The following is a 24,284-nucleotide window of genomic DNA, read 5'->3' as shown; positions in this document are numbered from 1 at the left end:
TCTTCGTTCAAAATATTTCTTGTGTTTGGGCCTCCTGTATCTTGTTCTTGTGTCCATCCGACCCTCAGCGTTCACATTATTTAGTTTAACTCCTCCCAATGGAAGTTATTTCTCTGCCTATGTCTTCTTCCATGATGGTTAGAGGAAAATCTTCCTCTTCCTCTTCGAACAGTATTAACCTGATACAGATTATCACTTTGCTCATGATTGCTGTTATTCCGATCATTCCTTTCATTCAGGCGGTTATTATTCTAATGAAAATGTTCTTGCCAGTGGTCTATGTCAGTCACTTTTTCTAAAAATGAAAAGAAAGTTTGGTGGCTACTTTCTGCATATCTTTTGGAATCTTCAGGTAATTTCTTCCAGAGTTCCCATATGATTTCGGAATCAGTCCTTAAATTCCTGAAGTGAGCCAATCTCCTATACCATGACTCACAAAATTCTTTCATGTTCATTCGGACTTTACCTTCGAATGTTCTCACCGTCATAAACTCATGCCACAGGCTATTATATATCTACTTGGACCAATACTCATCCAAAAATTCTGTCTAAATTCACTGAAGGTCATTATTTCAGTCCTTAAGTTAATTACTGAAGGTCATTGCTTCAGTGCTTGAGTTAATTCCTCATCGTCTAGCATCTCCTGCTAATCCACTAATTATGATATTTACTTTTGGCTGTTCCGAGATATTTTCAGTAAATAGCCTTTCACAGTCCTTAATAAAATCCACAGGGGATAATCCACTGTGTTTTCGGTGAGTGTAGTACCTTGTAAATTGGTGTTCTGTCTACCACATAAGGGCCATTACACATAATCTTTCTTTCTATGTCACTGATTTTTTCTTGTATACTGGAAGTGTTATTGCCAACACTTCTCTTCGCAAAGCTCTACTTTCCTTTCTAGGTTTTTCTCAGTCTCTTGAACAGTCACTCTCAGTTGAGAAATCTGTTCTTCATTCTCTTTCATTATTGCTTTCTTAACATAGGAAAATTTTTCCTCAACCTTTGACTCTACCATAGGCCCAACCTGTTTCTGTATATTCTCTACTTTGCTTTCAAACCTGTTATTAATGTCCACAATTTCTGCCTGTATATTATTAACAGTTTCACCTAAATCTTTCACATCTTTCTTCATATTAATAAGTTCCCCGGTCAGAAAACCTATTTTTTATTAACTTTTTCTGACTTTTGGTTATTCCTTTCCACTTGTTCACTCTGGCCCTTAAGTGTTTTTAGACTGTGTTTTCATAAGTTTTTCATTTTGAGCCAGCAAATTCTTGTTTTGTGCTGACATTTGTTTTGCTTAGAATTGAAGTGTTCTTGTTTTGTGCTATCAGCTGTGTATGCATATTGTGTAATAATGCATACAAATCAATCGGTTGTTGTTCATTTTGTTGATTATTGTTTACCTCCTTGTCTTCCTCCTCTGAATCTACTTCTTTCTTCATCTGAGATGGGTTTTACCGCATAAAAGTCTCATTCCCCAAATCATTATTTTCTACCTGCATCAATAAAATTGATACCTCTCTGTCCTGCTCCTGATTACTGTTTAGAGAAGTGTCATCACTCTATCATCCTGCTTCACTTCTCTGTACTGCTTACACTTATCTTTATCTTTATCCATTTTTAATATACTTGTCTCTTAACTGCTTTAGCAAACTCTTGCCCCTGAGACCTTTATACTTCTTCCAAAAGAATCCTACCTATCTGTAAAATGTATAATTGTGCTTAACTATGTATGGACTCTTAACTTCTGTAAATGGTACTGTCACTAGGTGCCACGTATAACATTACCTCTACTACAGTAATTTAGTGTGCTTTTACCTAAATAATATAAAACCCTGTCTCTACGTTGTCACATATACTATACCCCAGCACAACAAATAATCCTGTTATGGGAAAAGCCACGTATAGCCCTCTAACTAAAATTTGGTTTAGTTTCCAACTAAAGTGCACTATGGGAGAATGTTCCTGTCAATAGGAAAAGCTGATCAGTATGTGACGTTCACTTGCTTTTTTCCTTCACTGATTGTCCTCAGTGTCGACGTACTGCATTGCTACATTGGCTGAAAAATGGGGTTTGTAATTTCCACACTGACTACTGTAAATAATGTAGCCAACAGGTACACAGATGCATTTCACAGGTCTTTACTTTCATTGTTTACACCCACCAATAATACACAGTCACAAGGCCAGTGCACCATTATTTAACTCTCAATAAGACTCATTAATAGTCTGCAGGCAAACCTCTACATACTGCTACAATAGTTTTCTGTTGAACGTCTATGAGCAGTAACAACCTAACCACACAGTTCAGTCTTTCAAACAAATTTAACGGATACTGTCATTGCTTTAACACACGGCCTATTGGTGTAACACTTCATTCACGGTTAAGTTGATGCATTGTTGTTGTTCTAACCAACTCAGGTTTCTTGTATGAAACTCAGCCGTGAACTGACTGTCACGGAACCAAAAATTGGGCCGTTATATATCCACACAAAATAGGTGCTGAAACTACACACTGTTCATTGTTTAATTTACAGAAATTACAATTAAAGCTTAATTCATTAAATTAACTGAATACATAGAAAAATTGCATCTTTTTGACAGTTTCTTCTACTGCGAGGGCTAAGCTTAATTATTTGTTTAAATGATGAAATTAACATATATAGTTATGCAAACAATACTTTTGACAAAACTGAAAATTACTTGAGAATTAACTAAGGGCTTGTTTTGCTAACATGTTTTCGAATAGAGTCAAACAGATCATTTAAGAATACTATTAGTTGTTCCCCCAAATGTTTATAATTAGTACAGAATTTATATTTGTTTATAAGTCAACAATAGAATTTAAGTTACAAAACAATTACCAATTTCTCCCTATAATGAAACATACTAACTAATAATAGTTAAAATAAATTATAAAATCAATCACATACATAAAACTAAGCAGAAAATTAGATCTGGTGTTATATTCTTTAAAACTGAGGCCAACCTTTCTCTTGTATGGAAATGCAGATTATACTTGTGTATGATAATAGTAATTAGTCAAAATTGAAAAAGATAATTTTAGGGTAGCAGATGGCAAAACTAGGGGAAGTGAAAATATCCCAGTTTGCTTTGTCACAAATAGTTACGCTTTTTACAGGATTTGACCATGTTATGTGTCTTATGGATAAATAAATCAAACACAGTATGAATAGCCGAAGCCATTTGCAGTCTCCATTTGAGGCATTTTGGGCGAATTTGCAGGCAAAGCTTCTCCTGCTCCACAAAGGTGTTGCCTCAGTCACTGCTGCCTACAGACTGTGTGTCTTACTTCCCACACTTGCTCTGCTCTAGGTAGTGTGCGAATGCACCCTTGTCACCTTTTCCACTCCCCAGAGCCAATTTTGTTTCAAACAAAAGCACACACCCATTTCTTTCATTATTGCTAAGTGTGACCATTTCTTAAATTGTCTGATTTATATCAACATGAACAATTTATAAGTGCAAAATATTTTTAGATACATGAGGTCATCAGAAAATTATGTAGCATAATAAACAATTCACATAGTGTTTTACTTACATTATTCACATACAATACAAAGAACTTCAACCTCCAATATAACGCACTTTACTTTACTTATACTGAAAATGTAGTACCAATATGTGAAAATTTTAAAGCAACTATATAAAAATGAGCCATAAACAAATATTGTTATAACATTTTTTTGATTTCCTCGTTCCATATCCTCAGACGTCTTCTACGTCTCATTTCTTTTTTTTCCCAAGGGCTTCTGTTGCTGTTTTCGTTATGCCACTGCATCTCCAGATTATTTTCGGTACAAGTTCCTAATAGATAATGCTTCCTTCTTTTTCCATAAAACTGTTTTATGATTTTTTAATATAATAAGTTTACTGTTTACTCGTCCTTGATTTGACTGCATTGATGAGGTTTTTGTATCTTCCACTTTTTCTGCAGGGTACACTCTGCTATTCGTGTATTGAAGTCTGTGCTAATATTGCATCCTCTGAAATCGTGCACATCTTTGAACAGAAGTACTAACTTTTCATTTATTAGCTCATAATCTATTGTTGACCTATGTCCTTGAGCTCCTTTTTAATGGTTTTTGGAAGCAGATTGTTGCAATTCATTACTATTATTACTGCAACAACTTTCTCCAAACAATCCTCCTGCTCCTGTGTCACTCCATGTAACTCACTTAGGCCTCCCTGCTGGACCGTCGTGGATTTCGCTGAAATTTTATGTGATCATTCACTCAGGTCCATGATGAACATTGGTAAAGTTTAACATTTATTGAAGCAATACTGGCTGAGATGTTATAGAAAGGCAAAATTGCTCGAAAAAATTGGCACCCGAAAAAAATTTGAGAGTTTGACTTCTTATATTTGAGGGACTAAAGGTGTAATGAACATGAAACTTGGCTTGTAGTAATCTAACAACACAAGGTTCTCAAATACACTGTTTCAGTATCACTTTCCCATACCAAATAAATTACATGCAAAGTTCAATATTTTGTAAAAAAAAAAAAGCTCAAAAATTTGCTAATTTTGATATAATTTTGCACAAAACTGTGTTCTGTAAAACTCTCTAAACTGTAAATGTAAGCTTTGGATTGTTATATCTCATAAACACACAATACGCAAGGGCTTGGTAGTACAAAGATGTGGAATACAAAATTACATTAACATACAGTTTTCAGATTACCTACAAATGCAAAACATTGTGAAAAGTTGAAAATAAGTGTATATTTGACATTTCTTTTAAAACTACAATTTTCTGGTAAAGCTTCCAAACCACTTTTATTCAAAACAACATGCTTTAAGACAGTGGGTAAAATTTACAATATGGGCTTCAATGCTACATAAATTGAGGCAATGATAAACACGAAACTTTGGACACAACAACTTAGCAACATAAGGTTTTCCAATATAAAATAATAGTCATGTACTGCTTTCTAAATGTAAACAAAATCAATTCAATCTTTATTTTCATAAAAGTTACAGAAATGGATCATATTCAGTTTGCTTTCAGAAAATCTGTTTTTCATAGTTGATTTCAGACTACTTTAATCACAGTTGGAAAGAGTATGTTTTCAAGCATCCAGAAAATAACACTCAATTTTCCAATCCCATCACCTTATGAGTCACACCCGATAGCTCTGCAATACCAGCCATGGGCGGGTTTCTTCATTCAGGTCCCCAAGCATGTAATTTGGTGTCTGAATTTAAGTTCCAGGGCTTACCTGTGTGCTTACAAAGCCATTTGCTAAGTACCTTATCTCAGATTCTCTAATCTTTAGGAATATCTCATGTAGGCTGAAAAGTAATATCAGTTTTGATTTTAAACTTCTCAGCATTGCAGTTTACATTTTTTTGAAATTTTGGAGTCACTTTCTGCTGTTCATTTCAGACTAATCATAGTTGAAAATACTGAAGGAAGAGAGAGCATGGAAATGAGGTATTGTTCTGGTACCTAATAAGCATCCTGTCTTTTGAGCTATTAAAATGAATTAGCTGGGCATTGATGATGCATAAACTTTTATCATTTTGGTCCATTGGTATGTCAGTGTTGAATGCTGAGAAGTTTAAAATCAAAATTGATATTATTTATTGCTTACCGCCTGTGTGAGATACTCCTGTAGATTTCAGAACTGGAGGAAAAAAACTTAGCAAATTCCTTTGTTGGCAGACTGATACCACCACAAGGTTTTAGGACCTAATTTAATAAACCAAATTAGAGGCTTGGGAACCTGGATAAAGAAACACACCAGTGGCTGATACTGCACAGCTACTGGGCATAACCCCTATGGTGATGGGCTTGCTGGATACTTACAATTTCACCACAGATCAACACAATATATTGAGATTTTACGTTTCAATTTAAAAATAAAAGCCACATCCAACAAAATACGGACAACAGGTTGCTGCAATGTTGCCTTTTGCCATGGCATTCCCATAAAGTCATCCGCCATTTTCGTGTGTTGTTAGCGCACACTGGAAAATCGAATGTGGTTTTCTGAATGTTTGAAGACACATTCTTCTCAACTGATTAGTCTGAAATCAGTTATAGAAAACAGATTTTTTAAAAAGGAAATTGAATGTGATCATTTTTATAACGTTTATGAAAATAGAGTTTGAACTGATTTTGTAGAGGTTTAGAAAGCAGTACATGAATGATATTTTGTCTTGAAAAACCTTATACTGCTAAGTTGTTGTCTCCAAAGTTTTGTGTTTATCATGCTTTTCATCAACAAAATTGCCTCAATTTATGTAGCAATATTAGCCTTGAAGTGTAAAAGCTATAATTCAGTTAATTGGTAGGAGAAGATGAAAAGTTCTGTCCCTCGATGAGCTTCACTGGGAATTGATACGAGGGCCAGTCAAAAAGTAATGCCTCCTATTTTTTTTTCTACGTTTAATTGTCAGGAAATTTAAATGCAATTACATAGGTTGAAAACCACAACATTGAGGATCATTTTGTCATTTTTCAATGTAATCTCCGCCCATCTCTACAGTTTTGGTCCATCTTTGAACAAGGGCATGTATCCCAGCACGGTAAAAATCACAGCTCTGCTTCCTAAGCCATTGACGCACGGATGTTTAGACGGCCTCCTCATCTTGAAAATGAATCCCACGATGAGCTTCTTTTAGTGGCCCGAACAGATGGAAGTCTGATGGTGCCAGGTCAGGGCTGTATGGGGGATGAGGCAAAACTTCCCATCCAATTTTGACAATCTCGTCAGAGGTGTGACGACTGGTGTGTGGTCTTGCATTGTCATGCAAAAGAAGAATATCTGCCATTGATTTTGTTGGGCGAACTTGCTGAAGACGTGCTTTAAGTTTTTTGAGGGTTGTGACGTATTGAACAGAATTTATTGTGCATCCCTGCTCCAAAAAATCAACCAGAATCACACCCTCTGTATCCCAGAAAACTGTTGCCATAACTTTCCCTGCCGATCGCACAGTTTTGAATTTTTTCTTCCTCGGCGAGCTTGTGTGACGCCACTCCATTGACTGCCTCTTTGATTCGGGTTCAAAAAAATGCACCCATGTTTCGTCCCCGGTCACAATTTTTTTCAGCAACTCATCTCCCTCCAAACGGAAGCGCTGCAAGTGTTGGGAGGCTATTGTTTTCCTTGCCTCTTTATTCTGATCGGTTAACATTCTTGGAACCCACCGTGCACAAACTTTTGAGTACCCCAATTGTTTAATAATCGTGATCCAACTGCCTTTACTAAGAGAAATAATGCGACACACTTCATCTGCAGTCACCCGACGGTCACCACGAATGATGTCATCAACTTGCTGAATGTTGTGTGGAGTCACTGCACTCACCGGCCTGCCGCTCCGCTTTTCGTCAGTCAACGGTGTTTGCCCTTCAGCTTCCTTACAACGACGAACCCATCGTCTAACAGTGCTGACATCCACTGTCACAACACCATACACCTTCTTCAGTCTTTCATGAATGCGTATGGGCGTTTCACCTTCTGCATTCAAGAATTCAATCACACAACGCTGTCTCAAACGAACATCGATGTCGGCCATCTTACAAACTTCTGCTGTGCTGCCACCTGTTGACACAGAAAGTTACTACTGCAGTGGATTGCAGAAGAAGGTTTGAGGAATGGCGCCAAATTCAAATTTTTCACTTAACTTAATTTTTTTAAGTAGAAAAAAAATGGGAGGCATTACTTTTTGACCGACCCTCGTATGTTTCAACTAGATCATAGAAAGCAGGAAGTGGAGAGTTGACCTAGGTATAAATGACACCAAATCCAACCATTCCTTGCACCTAGGATCAGGTGTAATGTATTTGAAGGCATATTTCTGCACAGACTGGTCTCCTAAGCCACCATCAGCACACTATCCAAGGGATGTTCCATTTCAGTGTGTTTTGTGGCAGGAGAGGATCCTTTTCTCAGATTTGAGTGTCTGACACTGAGTATTAATTAAAAAGCAGTCATATCTGTCTTTGTCATATGATCCAGTTTTATGTTAGCAGTAACCATGACAGCTGAGTTTATCGTCCATTGAAGAATCATAATGAATCTTCTACAATTTCATGAACTGTACATTAATAAAAACTTAATAGTAAGGTGGGAAAATGATATTATGTCTTTGTGTGTACACTTCAACTAGCACAAAGTTGTAAAGTTGACAGTCTATTAGTTAGAAGTGGAGAGCTGTGAATATAACAAAAGAATTGATGTAACAAACAACTGATAAACCTGATATGAGGAGAAATAAACATCAAGGAAGTGGGTAGATTAAAATAGTTCATTATAACTTTGTATCAAAATCTAAAACAAATTGAGACTGACATCCATGAGTACTTGTGAGAGAGACTCCACATGGATATGTACTGGCAGATGGGTTCAATGGTGGAAGAAGAATTTTTTCCACGTTATGTAGGTCATGTGCAATTGCATTTTGGAATCATTAACAGCAATAACTAGAATTCAAGAAAGAATAAATTGGAAAGAGTTGTCAGAAAATCCAAGGATTATTTAAATCCAATGTGTAATGTTTTCATTTAATTTTCTTTATTGTCATGTGTAGCTCTCCATTTTTATTGTCATTCGAGGCCTCACTTATTACCCCTCATAAACCACAATTTTGCGTCATAGAACGAAAAAAAAATGTAGTTTTAGCAAATTTAAATGGTATGCTTTGTCACCCATTTGTGAAAATTATGCTATCTACACAAATTTTTTTTAAATCTATGAATCGGTTGTAAAGACAATTTAATGTGATACCTATTATTATAACAATGTGTATGATAAATCCTTATAACTGAAATTACTATGGCATTGAATCATTTCGGAGAATTGTCATTCTTATGAAGAATTTAATGTGGGCGAAGGGAGTGAGATGGGGGTGGGGAGAATGTTCCTTCCTCATCAAAATTCTATTCACACTTATCAGACAATTCAAAATGTTTTCTTGTGTTTCAGTGTAGACTTTGAAATTGTAACCATGAAAACTCTTATTTATAGATCCAGTTATTTTGCATCTGTTTTTATTGCAGCCTGATGAAATGGTAACCATCAAAATTATTATTTATAGATCCAGTTATTTTGCATCTGTGTTTACTGCAGCCTGATGTAAGGAGCCTCTTATTGATATCGTACATTATACAAAGTCATGCACAATGTTCAGTAACTGTTTTCTTTCAGGATGGGTCCTGATGCCAATTTAATTTTTGTCCAGTGTTAAGTTAACTCTGAAGTTAAATAGAGTACTCAAACCACTGTGGATGATGCCATGGAAGGATAAGTTTTCCACAGTTTCTCCATTGTGTAGATATGTCAGTAATCAAACCGCAAAATACAATTACGGGAAAGGCAGTAGTGATCAATGTCTTACAAATATTTAGTATTAAAAACAGTCTTGATCACAATTTATTTATCAAGGTGACCGGATTCAACCACTGCTGTGGTCATCTTCAGATCATTGAGTAGGAACCTCTTTTAGTGATTCTCCGACAGAAAGTGGTTCCTACTCAATGGTCTGAAGATGACCACAGTAGTGGTCAAAACCGGTCATCTTGATAAATAAATCCTGATCAAGACTGTTTTTAATAGTAAATATTTGTAACATACAATGATATAACAGTATTCCACACTTTATATGGCAGTCCTTAAAGGCAATTTTCAGAACATTTGGAACACAAGACAAAAATTTTACATGTTCTTAGTTAACACTTGATTAAACCATTAATTAAAATCACATACACCTTATATCCACCGACAGCTGGAATCAAAGACACTTTGAGCAGACTCATATAAGCCTGTTCACAAATTTCTATTTGAACTACAAGCTTTTCATGAACGTTTTCTTGCTTTTTGGTCTCTGTTAGTATGGTGCTCCTTGCAGTTTTTGAAGCAATGACTTCATCCTTATGGTAATATAATACCCTGTAGTTCAGAATAATGTTTCCAGTCACATGCACTCATACAGCCCTAATAATAAAGTGAAACCTGTGCATACTTGTATGCATGTACACGTGGGTCCTCAGGCATGTGCACACTAAAGTCAATCCTGTATTTGAATAAGGAATATTGGTTTAATGATTTGACAAAGAAAAACAGCCAGATTACAATAAATTATTTATTTTTGATTCCAGTTACCAGTCTCTGTCTATATGATCATTTTCAGACCAGAGGCTCGGATGATGTGAGCAGTCAGTGTTTGAAGCTGCTTTGAGTAGTAACTGGAACATGTCATAAACTGCAGTTGGACTGTTTCTCATTGTTAAAACTGTAATTTACTACATTATGATTCCTCATTGACATAAAAAAAATCATAATTTAATTGTTGTTGTGTCTCTTAGGTAATGAAAACTATGATTGGGAGGAATTACAGAGAAATGCACAGTACAAGAATGGATACACAGAATCTGATGAAACTATAAAATATTTTTGGGAAATTTTCCATGAGCTCACTCCAGAACAAAAGAAAAAATTCCTATTATATTTGACGGGAAGTGATCGTATTCCAGTCCAAGGAATGAAAGCTATTAAGGTATTTTGAAATTAAATTGTAGTAACTTATTCATTTGTATTATATTATGCAGGCAATATTTTAGTAAATTTCTGATTAAAAAACTGAAATTATTTTTCCAGAATCTACTGAAACAGTTGAGAAATGGATCATAGCAATCCAGTGCATATAGTAGTCATTTGATTTGACAACAGAACCATCTCTGTGAAATAAGTTATGATTAACCATACTAAATCATATCTTTCTTTTGGTCTCTGCTCTGTCTAAGTAATTAATTCAGTGCAAGCATTCCAAGTTAAAAAAAATTAAAAAAATTTTGCCAAGCTTTGTAGACAAATTTTAAGAGCTTCAGATGTAGTGAGCATTCACGGAGGAACAGGGAATCAGTTCACAGCATCTCTCCATTGGCTTGGAAATAATTAGTAAGTGTGTTGTAGAGCCCTTCAGACTTGTTGAGAAGCTATATAATGTGTATTTTTTCCTCTGACACCAGAAACTCGTCATGTAACTGAAATTAGTTGGTATTATTTCAACACAGTTATTAATGTTTATCTTGATCACAATTGTTTGGTTATTTTTAATAAAAATCCATACGGGCCACATATTAACAAATCCATTTATTATGTCAGTGATAAAACAGAAACAAAAGTACATAAGGAGCCAGTGCATTCAAACTAAACAAGATATTGGTTTTCATGATGTACTGAATACTACAAATGTGGAGATAAAATCATACCACAAAGAAGTAAAAATATTCTCACAAAAATAAATATACAGTCTCTCATTAGATCTGTTCTTCCTAATAGAAATATAATGGCTACACTGTTCATGTTTGAAGGAACTCATATTGGTGCTAGTTTGCACTGCAATTAATGGTGTGGCAATAATTAAATTATTAACAACATATATAACTTACTAATGTTTTTTTGTATCTTTATAGTGAAGTAAAATAAGCTGTATTTGGATATATTTTGGACATCAAAAGTGTGGTTACTATTATTAGTAGTGGCAGTCATCACCTAAGGACACAAAATGTATAATTTAGGTCCATAATCAGTAGATTACTGAAATTACCTCTTGACAGAGGTGCCATAAAAATGTGTTTCGGGTGCCCAGGTCAGGGGGATACAAACCCGACTTGGGGTTCTGGGCGGCCTTTCCAAACTCTGTTCCTTTTCCTTAACCTCACCAATCATTTTCCTTCGACCCTCTTCATTCTCCTTCAACCCTTTTGACAGCAGAAGGAGCCACTGGCTCCAAAACCTTGCAAACATAATATTTTTCATGTGTGTGCTTCTGCCACTGCTTGGTGAGTAGATTTTTTTCTCTCTCCAATTACATACATGTTCAGAAATTGATTATTTTCATTTTTATAAACTGTGATTTAACATTTAAAATTACACTACTGGCAAATCAGTGCACTTGTTGTTGGTATGTCAAATTGAAGTAAATACAAAATAACTTGATTTACGTGAAACTTACGTAAGAGTATTGCCAACTTTAATTCATATGTTTCAATCGAATGAACCAGAGCTCAATGTCATTCACAGAAAGTCGCAGCACGTGTCACTTGTACCTTGAATTTTTACTGAAATATGTTTAATACAGAAAAAGGGGGGGGGGGATGCACCACAAAGGAATTATCCGCTTGGGATGGAAATCAGTAGATGTGGTGTACTTGCGCAGACAGATGACTACAGTTTCGGAAAAAATGGATAATTTTTTCGAGAGAAAGAGCTTCACAAATTAAGCTAGTTAATAATGCATTGTTTCACCTTTGGCCCAATGCATGCATTTATTTAGCCTGGAATCTGATTAACTTGAGTAGAATGTCATCAGCAGTGAGCCAAACTGAGCCCTGATGACCAGTGAAGAAGTATCTGGAGACATCCCAGACAGCAGTGGGATACCAATCTGTCACATGCCGTACTGCTGTGACAACATGGATTGATGGTCTTGGGTGCCATCTCTGTTCTTAGCTGCATCCTTTTTGTTGTTATTGACAGCACTCTTACACTATAGCAGTATGTTTATAATATTCTGTGCCTTGTTTTGTTGCCCTTCATGGCAAGCTGTCCAGGGCTTACATCTCAGCAAGATAATGCCCACCTGCAAATAACGAGATTGTCTACTGCTTGCCTTTGTGCTTTGCCAAACCCTGTCTTGGCCAGCAAGGTATCCAGATTTCTCCTGAACTGAGAACATTTGGTGCAGTATGGTTGGGGCCCTCCAACTATCATGGTATTTTGATGGTATAAAGCACCACTTGAACAGAATTTGCCACACTGTTGACATCCATCAACTCTATCAGTCAATGCCAAGCCAGATAGCTGCCTGCATAAAGGCCAGAGGTGGACTAACACATTATTGAGTGGCTCAGTTTGTGAAGCTCTTTCTCTTGAATAAATCCTCCACTTTTCTCTGAAACTGTAATTGTTTGTTTGTCTGTAGAAGTACATCACATCTACCAATTTCCATCTCATTTGGTTAATTCCTTTGTGTTGAGTTGTAAATAACATTCCTGTGCCAAGTTGTGTGTTAGAATAGTATCTCACCTGAGCAACAATGAAATCCTCAGCAAATCACAGTTTGGATTTCAGAAGAGTTGACCTGCTGAGAATGCCATTTGCATTTTCACTCAACAAATTTTACAAGCGTTAAATAATACAGTACTGCTGGTTGTTATTTTCTGTGGCCTATCTAAGGCATCTGACTGTACGAACTGCTGTATTCTCCTAGATAAATTTAAGTTTTATGGTATTGATGGTATAGCCAACCAATAGACAATGTCGTATCTAACCAAAAGAATGCAAGAATTTGTGCTAAGAAATTCAAACAGTGTAGTCCAGGGACATTATTCTGACTGGGAAGAAATCACTTACATGTTTCCTGAAGGCTCAATCTTAGGTCCACTGTTGTTCCTCATATACCCAAATGATCTACCGTCTAATATACAATAAGTAGAATTAGTTCTTTTTGCAGATGGCACTAGTATTGTATTCAATTCAAGCGTGCATACAGCAACAGAAGAAATCGTAAACAGTGTTCTTAAAAGTATCAATGACTGCTTTTCTGTGAATGGGCTCACCTTCTGTTTTAAAAAGACACAACATATGCAGTTCTATCCAGGGGTACCACATTTTAGAGACTATAAGACGCACCTTAATTTTTAATCAATTTTTTTTAAATAACAATTTTACAATTTTTATTATTAGATTTCAAAATGGAGTAAATGAAAACTAAATAAATTCTCAGTTTATAAAACCAAACTGTCCTTTAAAACCCCTGTAAATCGTGATCTGAACTTCCTTCTTCTTCCTCTTCTTGGTCATTGTTGTGTGCCACAGTTCTTGAAATATTAACAATAACGTCTTCTCTCATTCAGACCATGACTGTGTTATCCACTGACACACTTGTTCGATTGTAGGTAATTTTAAATCCCCCTTTGATGTGAGTTCATGTTGGATTTCATCCATTTGTTCCATTCCTCTCTTGTATACACTTTAAATCATTTATTTATCAAGACATCAAGAGGTTGCAACTGTTATGCGTAAGTCATCGTAGAATAACAGCAAGCTCTGTATTTCCCTGTATAAGTTTTACTTTCACAGAATTTTTCAAATTACTGCTGAACTGATCTAGCACAAGAAGTGAAATCTTATTCAGTAAAGCATCTTCCTTCACTTCCACACTCTGTTAATCCATAATTTCGTGCCGGCCTCATCCATTCAACCCTTCTCATGTGTGTGAACATCACTGCCTTGTGGTATTTGGTCATTGGATTAAGTTCGGTACCTTCAGCACAACATGAAAGGAAACAGTGTACCGCACATTTTCTTATATATAAGGTATTTGAATCATTTTTGTATTAATTCCAACCTCATTTTGTCAGTGTCCTTGAATCCATTTCAGTGCATCTTCTTATAGTTTTGGCCATTTTGCATTCAGTCCTCTATTTGCACATTTAGCTTTCCTCATTTTTTTCAGTTCTTCTTTACTAGCGTGCATCATGATTGATTTTTTTATATTTGTGGAGGTCCAAAATGTTGCTCTGTTTCCATGTTCTTCTGCATGTGCTTTCAGTTTGTAGCCTGCATTATATGAACACCTTTTATGTTTACCCATTACGAAACTAGCTACCAACACAAATATTTTACTGTTACCAAAACTTAAATCACTTTCATTTCAAGTTCACTGGCATTGTAGACTACAGTGATAAATCATAGGCTAGACAGAGTTCTGGATTTGTGATGCCAAGGCAGGAGAGAGAGTGTTAGCAAGCTTCAACTCAAGTTTGTTGCATCAGAACACTGCAGATGTCAGTTGAATCTAATGTTTCCAGATAGAGATAGGTGACCTGTGGCATTGAATATATGGCCATTTTTAAGACTAGTGGGAATTATCAGACAGTAGACATTTTCGTATTAATTTTGAATATAATATGCATCTGAATTTTGGAGGCAGTTTCTCGAAGAATGTAAAATTGGCCCCTTGCTTGTATTGTGCACTTTCCTGTATGTTAATAAAAAACAATGAAGTTCAGAGAGATGGGCAGAGGGAAGTTATGGATCATGCTAGGCAGCATTATTTGGTAAGTACTTTGGGCATGTTTCACACAAGCTAGGAGTGTGAAGATGTGAATATGGGGTACAAAAGAGGCTTATAAACCATTTATAAAAGAATATAGAAACAGTGTAATAGAAGATGAACAGGCAGAGGTACAATAATTTTTGAAAGACGAGTAGTCTATCTGTCAAAGTAAGATCTTGTCAACAGTGGAGGCTAGAAGTTGATATTGTAGTGCATAGTTTGGGATATGGTGAGAAATTTGATGCCTCCCCAGTTTTGCACTGGCATGGCAATTTGCAGGATCCTTAAAGATGCTTTTTTGCTGCAACAAAATCTCATTGGCAATTTTATGAACATAAAAGAAATATATGCACACAATTTGACACATTGTCTTAGTTATTTATACAGTGTGAGATACATGCTAAATTATGCAGGTTAAAGAAAAATTATATTTTGACAAACATGAAGCATGTTCATTTTTGGGTAAAACCTGCCAGTACTTTGAGATCAACAGCATATTTGTTGACCATCCATCACCCTCTTACCATGGCTGCCAGAAATTAGTGTTGAGAATTCTTCAGTTTAGTATCTCATCACACTGAAATTGTTGCCAATGATTAGTTGAGAAATAATACAAAAAGGACTACTTCATTTCTCAGCAACCTACTCCAAAAGATGAAGTAACTTTGACCAGTATGGAAGAAAGTAAATTGCTTCAACCTTGGAGGTTTTTTGTATCACATTATTTCTTCACATTCCAGCCACTTCCCATTTGGATAGCACTATTGTGTCATAGCTAAAAATTACCTTTTCGTGGAACATTTGATTACTTTCCCTCAGATAAATGACGTATGTACAAAGGGCGTTCAAAAAGTTTTGCACAGTCGTCTCTAATTTTTTTATTTTTTTGCAGGGGGAGAATGAAATTTTTTTTATCATACTTGGAACATTTAGCTGTACACTGAGCCTACTCAATGTAGCCTCCATCAGCTGTGACACATCTGGTCCAATGTTCTTTCCATGATGTAAATACACTTTGGTAAAATTCTAGGGACTGACTTTTACACCATCGCTTGTCACAGGAAGTAAGGTCTTACTCACTATCAAATATTTTAATGCATAGGTGGGCCTTCAGATGACCAAGGAGGTGAAAATCAGATGGAGACAAGTCCGGACCGTAGGGAGGATGAGGAACAACTTTCCAACCCATTTTCCTGATTTTCTCGCGATTCGTAAGTGCCTTATGGGGGTTTGACATCGTCATGGTGTAGTCTGATGAGCTGACCCTGAAGTTGTGGTCTTTGGGTCTTGATGGCAAGTTGCAACGTGTCCAGTGACAAACAGTAATGGTCCCAGTTAATTGTGGAACCAAGTTCCAAAAAGTCAATAAAAATGACACCACACTCATCCCAGAACCAGGAGGCCATCGCCTTTTGACTGCTGTTTGTGAAAGTCTTGGGTTCTTTATCCAATGGGAACCCAGATGACGCCACTCCATGGATTGGGTTTTGCTCTCGGATTCAGGCAGAAACAACCATGATTCATCCTGGGTAATGACGCCATCAAAACACTGTTTCCACTCTCCAGTAAAGGTCTTCATGAGACCCTCGCACACATTCTTCCTCATCATTGTCATTTCTCTTGTCAATAATCTAGGCACCCAACATGCACAGATTTTTCTGTACCCTAGTGACTGCACCAGTGATACCACAATACCCAATAGCAAACAAGTCATTCCAGCAAGCTGTCATGTCATCACACAGCTATCATTTCAGATAATTTGATCAGTGGTCTTCTTATTCACATCACTCACTGCTGTCGGTGGTCTACTGCATTGTGGATTGTCCAGTTGAGAGAAATATCCTTCTTTAAACCAGTGCAGCCACCACTGTATACTGCTGCGATTCACTGTGTCCTCCCCATAAACAGGGAGCAACTTCCTGTGAATCGATGTGGCAGTCATCGCCAGTCTTGAAGAGGAACTCCATCACCGACTGTTGTCACAACCTGACATCTACTTCATGGTCCATTATGGTTCACCTGTAAATGAAAGAAAATACTTTTGTATACCCACTTATAAAATGTTCCTAGTATGTTCACAAAAAATTTTATTCTCCTGCAAAAAATAAAAGAATTAGAGATGATTCTGCCAAATTGTTTGAATGTGCTTTGTAATTACCAGCCTGAAGGGCAACAATAGATGCACATACAAAAATGGTAATGATGTTAAAGGTTTGAGAGAAAAAGTGAGAATGTCGCAAAGGGTAATTTATGTTGATTTTTGTGAATTTTTATATATGAATGCTATATTCTGTCTGGAGCTAAAAAGAACACAGCTACACAGATATGGTGTATGCTATCCTCAATTTATCCAATGCTTATTTAACTTTTCTGATAAGTTTTGCATTTCCTTGGCAGTTTATAATGGCTTTCCTGGCCTTTACTAACATTCTCGTCTTCTTTTTTACAGATATACATCCAGCCAACAAATGACGACAAATACCTTCCTGTAGCACACACATGCTTTAATCTGCTTGATTTGCCTCGATACAAAACAAAGGAAAGACTTCGTTACAAACTGCTTCAGGCTATTCAACAAACAGAGGGATTCTCCATAGTTTAAGGGGGCTCTTAGGTAGACGTATTCTTAGCTGTTGCCAGAATCAAATGAGATTTTTGAGCAATTTGTTTATGATTTTATACAATGCTGCCTTTAATGTTGAAATATTCAGATAATGCCTATAATTTTTTGTATATACAATATGATCACAAATACATGTTGAAATTTGATATATTTTATTTAAAGTGTATGGATGTAGAGAAAAGTATTGACCAGAGACAATATTTTTTATAGCTTATGAATGCAGGACAACATTCTGCAGCCCTAGTGCACCAAATTTAATAAATATGAATATGTGCCTATAATTCTGCTCATTCAAAACAATACCATAAGCAAAGCTGAAAGTATTTTTATTACAAGACTTAAATTTCCTGTGGCTTTAATTTACATCACACACACACACACACACACACACACACACACACACACACACACACACAAACAAACAAACATTTATATACAGATTTAAATATATAAAAAGACTGAGAGTTAAGGAAATGTTATATATTAGTAGAGACATGTGGAGTTGTGGTACCGAAAAACAGAAAATCGAGTGCACTACAAATACTAAGCCATGGAATCAAAAGTTTTTGCTCAGAAAGGAAAAGAAAAAAAGTTGTAAATTAGCAGCAGTGATAATGAGGGATGAGGTGTTAACAAACTGTTTGTCAGTATGTTATTGGTGCATAATAAAAATTAATTTCTTTATAATTCCTCAAATACAGTAGATAAAGTGTAGCTTATAGGAAATTCAACAAGATGCTTTATGATATATTAGTGATTAATCAAAATCATCTTAGCTATATTATTGCGCATTTATTACGTTACGGCCAGTTTCGTTCATAGAACATATTCAGGTTGCGTAATTTGACAGTCTGAAATTGTTCTGTGAGCCATACTGGTTGTAAAACAATAAATGTGTAATAACACAGTTGAGTAGGTTTTTAGTAATCATGAATATTAGTGTCAGTTGGGGTGCTCAACATGATTAAGATGATTTATTTTTTAATATTGAGAAACATATGAAATACAACTCATATTTTAAAAGCATCAATTACTTAATGCAAAGTTTTAGATGGAATGAAAATAATGCATGATAAGAGTCTTAAAAATCAAGTAATGAGTGGTGGGGAAAATACTGGTATGTTGCACTTCAATACTAATAATTTCATTGTTGACATGAATTCACATACTTCATCTTCCATTTGTTATGCTCTTGGAACTCTGTGCAGTATCAGAAGTATGGAAAACTTGTTCTCTGTCTCACAAAAAAATTGCAGCACTTCCACAGCAACTTCTCTTTATTTCCTTTTGTGGCCATTGCTCTTTGTCTTTATCATGGGGGGTAGTCATCCACTTAATAATTACATTAAAGTAGTTCATGGATTCAAGAGACACATTAATGGGATAAATTAATTTCATTTGGTGAGCTTTTTAGCCGACTTCATTACCTACATTTTTTCAAAATTATTTTGTATTCTGAATTTTTTATTTTTCAGTTTTACATTATATTAATATTTTCCTATTTTTATGTTTGTTCCATTCTGCCGCATGCCTTAACTTTGGAAGAACTTAACTTTTCTTGATGTGTTATATTGTTCTTGAATCTGTTTTTTTGAAACATTCTGAACTGTTTACCAACTCTTTTTGCCAAAAGTGCCCCTCGTTCCCCATATCTCTCAGGAAAGGTGTCTGTAACTCATACATTTTATGACTAGCACTTAATGTTTAAGTAATGGTGGCAGCTGTATCATGAAATGTTGGTATGTCATGTCTAACCATACAGTAGAGTTATTGTGCACATTCGCTGTGGTAGAATAATATAGTTTATATGTTTGTTTTTAGTGTGGGATATTTCTCAAAACAGTAATTACGCTTCTACAGATGTAGATGAGGTAACTGAAAATAGAAAGTACTTGGAGGTGTGTAGGCTGTTGCAATAATTATGGAAGATTAAGTTTTGTAGAAAGTGCAACTTAATGCCTGCTGTAAGAAGTTGCTCAGATTTGTCTGTTATGCTAAATGAAGATTGTTGAATTTAATTTAAAGTATATTAAATTGTTTCAAAATGTGTTTGTTTTTTCATATTACAGTTAACTGTTATTTTGAGTTGTAGTATGTGGTTTTGTTTTTGCCTACTAGTCATGAGAGTGTATGCATACTTTCAGAACACTGTTGAATGTGTGATATAATTGTGATAGATATTTATTTATTACAGTTTTCTTCTATATTGTAAGTTAACTACAGTGTTCGACAAGTTTGCTGGTTTGGCTATTTCCTGCAATTACAATATAAACTGCTAAATTACGTGAACATGCAGTGCAACTATTTATTACCTGTGGTGTGTTCATAAGAGCTAAAAGGAAGCATGCAGTCAAAGTACACGAAAGAAAAATTAACAGAAACCTTATGGAGATGATATTTAAGTAAAGACAAAATATGTTAAGTTCAAAATATAGACTTCTTTTCTGCATTTGTAACAAGGAACTTACTTATGATAAAAAAAAACCTTACTGTACATCAAGTTCCCATTGAAAAATTACAGCATTGTGCAGTGGCAGCGCAACAAAATTATACCGGTGTGCTACAGTGTGGTGGCCTGTAATCGTTTGACTTGAAATGGTAGTAATCATCACTAAATTGAATATATTAGTGTTATGCATATTAACTGAATTGTTTAAATATATTTAAATTTTATAATGAATAGTTTAACATTATGAGGAATAAAATAAAATTAAAAAGAAAATAGAATCAGTGGGAATCGAATCGTAGTCTGTGAATTACCAGTCTATGCTTTAGGTCATTCATCCACAGTAGAGCTGTGACAATGGTGCTTTAAAAATCGCTCGTACTCTGTGCTTGCATATGCTACACCCAATTTCAAAGAAAAATATGGACATTTTAAATTCAGTAATCTGTGGCCAATGACCGTCTTCCACATTAAATATTTGTTCATAACATGATATGCCCTTCTTAGAACCACCTTGATATTCACCTTAATTACTCTCCATTGTTGATTCTACTCTGTTTAGCATAATATTGCAGATGTTACACACAGCTGGTTTCAGACTGTTAATATCCTATTTATTGCCTTATTTTATGTATTGAAACTAAGAAGGCCACCTCTCCTGGTTGTTTTTGTTTCCCAAGTTTAATTTCAGCTCCCTTCTCTTTCCTTGTTTCCCCTTTTTTTTAAAAAAAATCATTTTAAAAGTTCTGCAGTAGTAGAATCTTCTCCACTAGCTTTGTAAGGTTTTAATAACGTCAGTTTCTTTGATAGTTGGAAGTAAATCTTGTTCTATATTTTTATGAATGTTTGAGTATATCAGCTTCTGTATTGGTTCTGGACAATTAAGAAGCTGATCCAAGTATTTCACAAGTATTTTGAAATTTTCAGTGTTACATAAGCTAAATCAGTGAGCCTCATCCTACCCTTCTCTGCTGTTAAATTTAAGTTACATCTACTTAACTATTTAAATCTCACTTTCTACTCCAAAGATCTGCTAGAAAGAACTTCTTTAGCAAATCTTCTGCAAAAAACACCTTCCTAAAACTAAATTGAATATACTAATTTTACAGTATAATGAAAATGATAGTTGCTACTCACCATATAGCGCAGATGCTGTGTCACAGAAAGGCACAACAAAAAGAATGTCACACAATCAGCTTTCACCGAGAAGGCCTTCGTCAAAATTAAACTGGCAGCTGGAACCAGAGACTGTGGTCATGTATGTGAGGGGTGTGTGTGTGTGTGTGTGTGTGTGTGTGTGTGTGTGTGTGTGTCTAATTTTGACAAGGCCTTGTTGACCAAAAACTAATTCTGTGACAGCCCTTTTGTTGTGCCTTTCTGTGATTCAGTATCTCCGCTGTACAGAGAGTAGCAACTATCCTTTTCATTATATTGTTACATTCCATCCTGAATTTTACTTGTATAAATTGAACTGATAAGCATATTTAAATTTTGTAATTAATAGTTTAACATTGTGAGGAATAAAATAAAATTAAAAGAAAAATTGGTATTAGTGGGAATCAAACTCAGGTTCAAAAATTACCAGTGCCTGTCTTAGACCACTCACGCCCAGCACTGACATGACAACAGTTCTTTAAAAAGTCCTCATACTCTACACTCATACAGTATGCTTCATGCAATTTACGAAGAAAAGTACTGACCTGGTGCTGTGAGCAATGTAGCAATCACAGTGCCAGAAGGGATGGTGTCACACCAGACCATGCGTAGTCGAAAACAGACAACTGTGCTCTTCTCCGAGTAGATCTTAGCACGACTGTCTATTATTTCAACATTTGACACTGGTTAGTTTCTAATTATCATGGAGAGAACACTATAACATGTTTACATCAGTTTTATTTGCATACCAGCATGCATCCAAAAAGAAATGCCGCAATTTTAGTGCAATTTCTGGCTCACATTTGAAGCTATTGGTGTAATTTTAGTTTGTTATTTACAGTGTTCTGTAGCACATTAGTACATGATTACTGTCCACTGCTTGCCTTGCATATTAAATATAGTGTTAATATAAACCTACATTACAGATGATGTGTTGGGAGAAAGGCAGGTATGTGTGCTATCTGGGTTGTGCTTACCTGTAACATTTTTTGTAATACATGTTATTCGAGTACAGGTTAACAGCTTTTATTTCTGGAAAACTTTTGAGGATTACAGGTCATCTCAAACTTGCTACAAGATTTACAAATAAAGCTACAGCAGCTTAAACTACGAATAACTTATTACTAATGCACAGAAAGTTCTGGTTGAGAATAACAAATTATTTACAAATAAAGAAACTACTCACCAAAAGGCAGAAGCACTGGCACTGCATTGTCGGCAGATACAAAAACAAAAAGTACAGAGCTTTGCTTTGCCAGCTCTGCAGGAGAGAGAAACAAACAAACAAACACACACACACACACACACACACACACACACACACACACACACAAGCACACACACACACACACACTCTGAGCATCCCAACCTCACCCCAGTACCTTCACTTTGGGCCATGGAAGAGCCCATCCATCCGTCCTACAGCTTGAGAAAGGAATTTCATTCCAAAGGCTAGCAAAGCAAAGCTCTGTACCTTTTATTTGTGTATCTGTCAATGATGCAGCACTTCTGCCTTCCGGTGAGTCATCTCTTTATTTGCAAACATTTTATTACTTTACTATAAATTTTAATGGCCTTGATTACAATACAGTGGAATTGCAGCTAGATGAGAAGTGATTCCGGTTGAATAGCATTCATCCTCAGATCACACTTACGCTGCAGATGGTACCTATGCTGAGCATGAACCACAAGGTTATTGTAACTTGGTATTCGAAGGCTGGGAAAAACATGACTATTAGCATACAAAACCATTAGGAGACTTACAAATTTACTTGCTGCAAATATTACAAGTGTTCATTTCAGCTACTTGCTACTCGCTTGTTTCTTTATCTGCTGTGCATTTGTCATGTTTAATAAAACTCCCTTAACTAATCCACGAGTTCATGTTAATTTCTTTTTGTAAAAAAAAGAAAAAAAATGCTATATCTTTGCTAGCTCACACTGCCCCATCCCTAGTGGTTGTGACTGAATATGGTAATTACCTGGAATTGAACAAATACTGCATGAACCCAGGAAACTAGAAGTGAAAAATCAGTGACGAAGACTTGTTCTCTCATAGATTGTACAACAGCTGCAATGATGTCAATAGATTACCAGACAGGAGTTTACTGACATTGCTCGGGATTAACTCACTGCAGTGTGTTCCTTATAGTCATTACGCAAACCTTTACGGCAAGCAATTGTATTTTCTGTGAACCAAATCATTTCAATCCTACTAGCTCCATGAACATTTCTATAACATAATGTTTAAATACAATTAGGTAATTGGGGAAAGTTAGGGACACGTAACTAGTGCAGTGGAGTCCAGTTGAAATACCCGCAAGAGGCCTACTGGGTACACCAGACAGAATTATCTTTTGCTCATGTTAGCTTATTTGCTCCAGTGAAAACCTGGCATAACTATAAAAACATTTTTTTGAATAACTTCATATTTACAGTTCAATTCTTGCTCATGTAATTCTTATAAAAGTAGCTAGCAGAGAAAATAAAATCTTGCCAGTGTTCGATTTTGCAGATGACTTCCATCATTCAGGACTTGTAATTTGTTGACATGAAATATGTCTTGCAATTTTATAACAATTCTTGTAGGCCATTCAACATTGAATGTTGTCATTTGGCTGCCAGTGAAACAGTTATTTGTTTATTCCCAGTAGTCGTCACAAAAATGAGAAGTGTCAATTGAAGACAAAAACATTTTTCTTGCACCGGGCACACCAGAAAAAGGAAACATTGATGCAGTCAGGCACTTCGCGCTAACCTCTAGTTTTATTTCGACAGAACTGGGATGGAGTCAGAAATGGTCCTGGCCGTTGTTCTGTGTATTGCGCTGCATACCAGGCATACTTGATCAAATTTATAAAGTGTGGCAAAGAAAACTGGTAATAAACAAATGACTGGAGTTTAAGAATACTGTTCTGCTGATGAAACTGAAATGAGAGAGAGGTATCAGAAATTATGTTG

General features: G+C 35.7%; 1 protein-coding gene across 7 annotated transcripts in view; it reads left to right on the top strand.

Moving 5' to 3' along the window:
- LOC126278569 (probable E3 ubiquitin-protein ligase HERC4) overlaps window positions 1-19,771 on the top strand; it is a 187,323-nt gene extending 167,552 nt beyond the window's left edge. For all 7 annotated transcript variants that reach the window (XM_049978801.1, XM_049978777.1, XM_049978827.1 and 4 more), the window contains exons 21-22: window positions 10,340-10,530; window positions 17,549-19,771. In XM_049978801.1, the coding sequence (XP_049834758.1) occupies window positions 10,340-10,530; window positions 17,549-17,701 (344 nt within the window). In that variant the 3' untranslated portion in view covers window positions 17,702-19,771. The remainder of the gene's footprint in view (window positions 1-10,339; window positions 10,531-17,548) is intronic.
- The last annotated feature ends 4,513 nt before the right edge of the window (window positions 19,772-24,284 follow it).

This window comes from Schistocerca gregaria, chromosome 1 (genome assembly GCF_023897955.1).
Source record: "Schistocerca gregaria isolate iqSchGreg1 chromosome 1, iqSchGreg1.2, whole genome shotgun sequence".
Lineage (NCBI taxonomy): Eukaryota > Metazoa > Arthropoda > Insecta > Orthoptera > Acrididae > Schistocerca > Schistocerca gregaria.
This window is presented reverse-complemented; position numbering and strand designations above follow the sequence as displayed.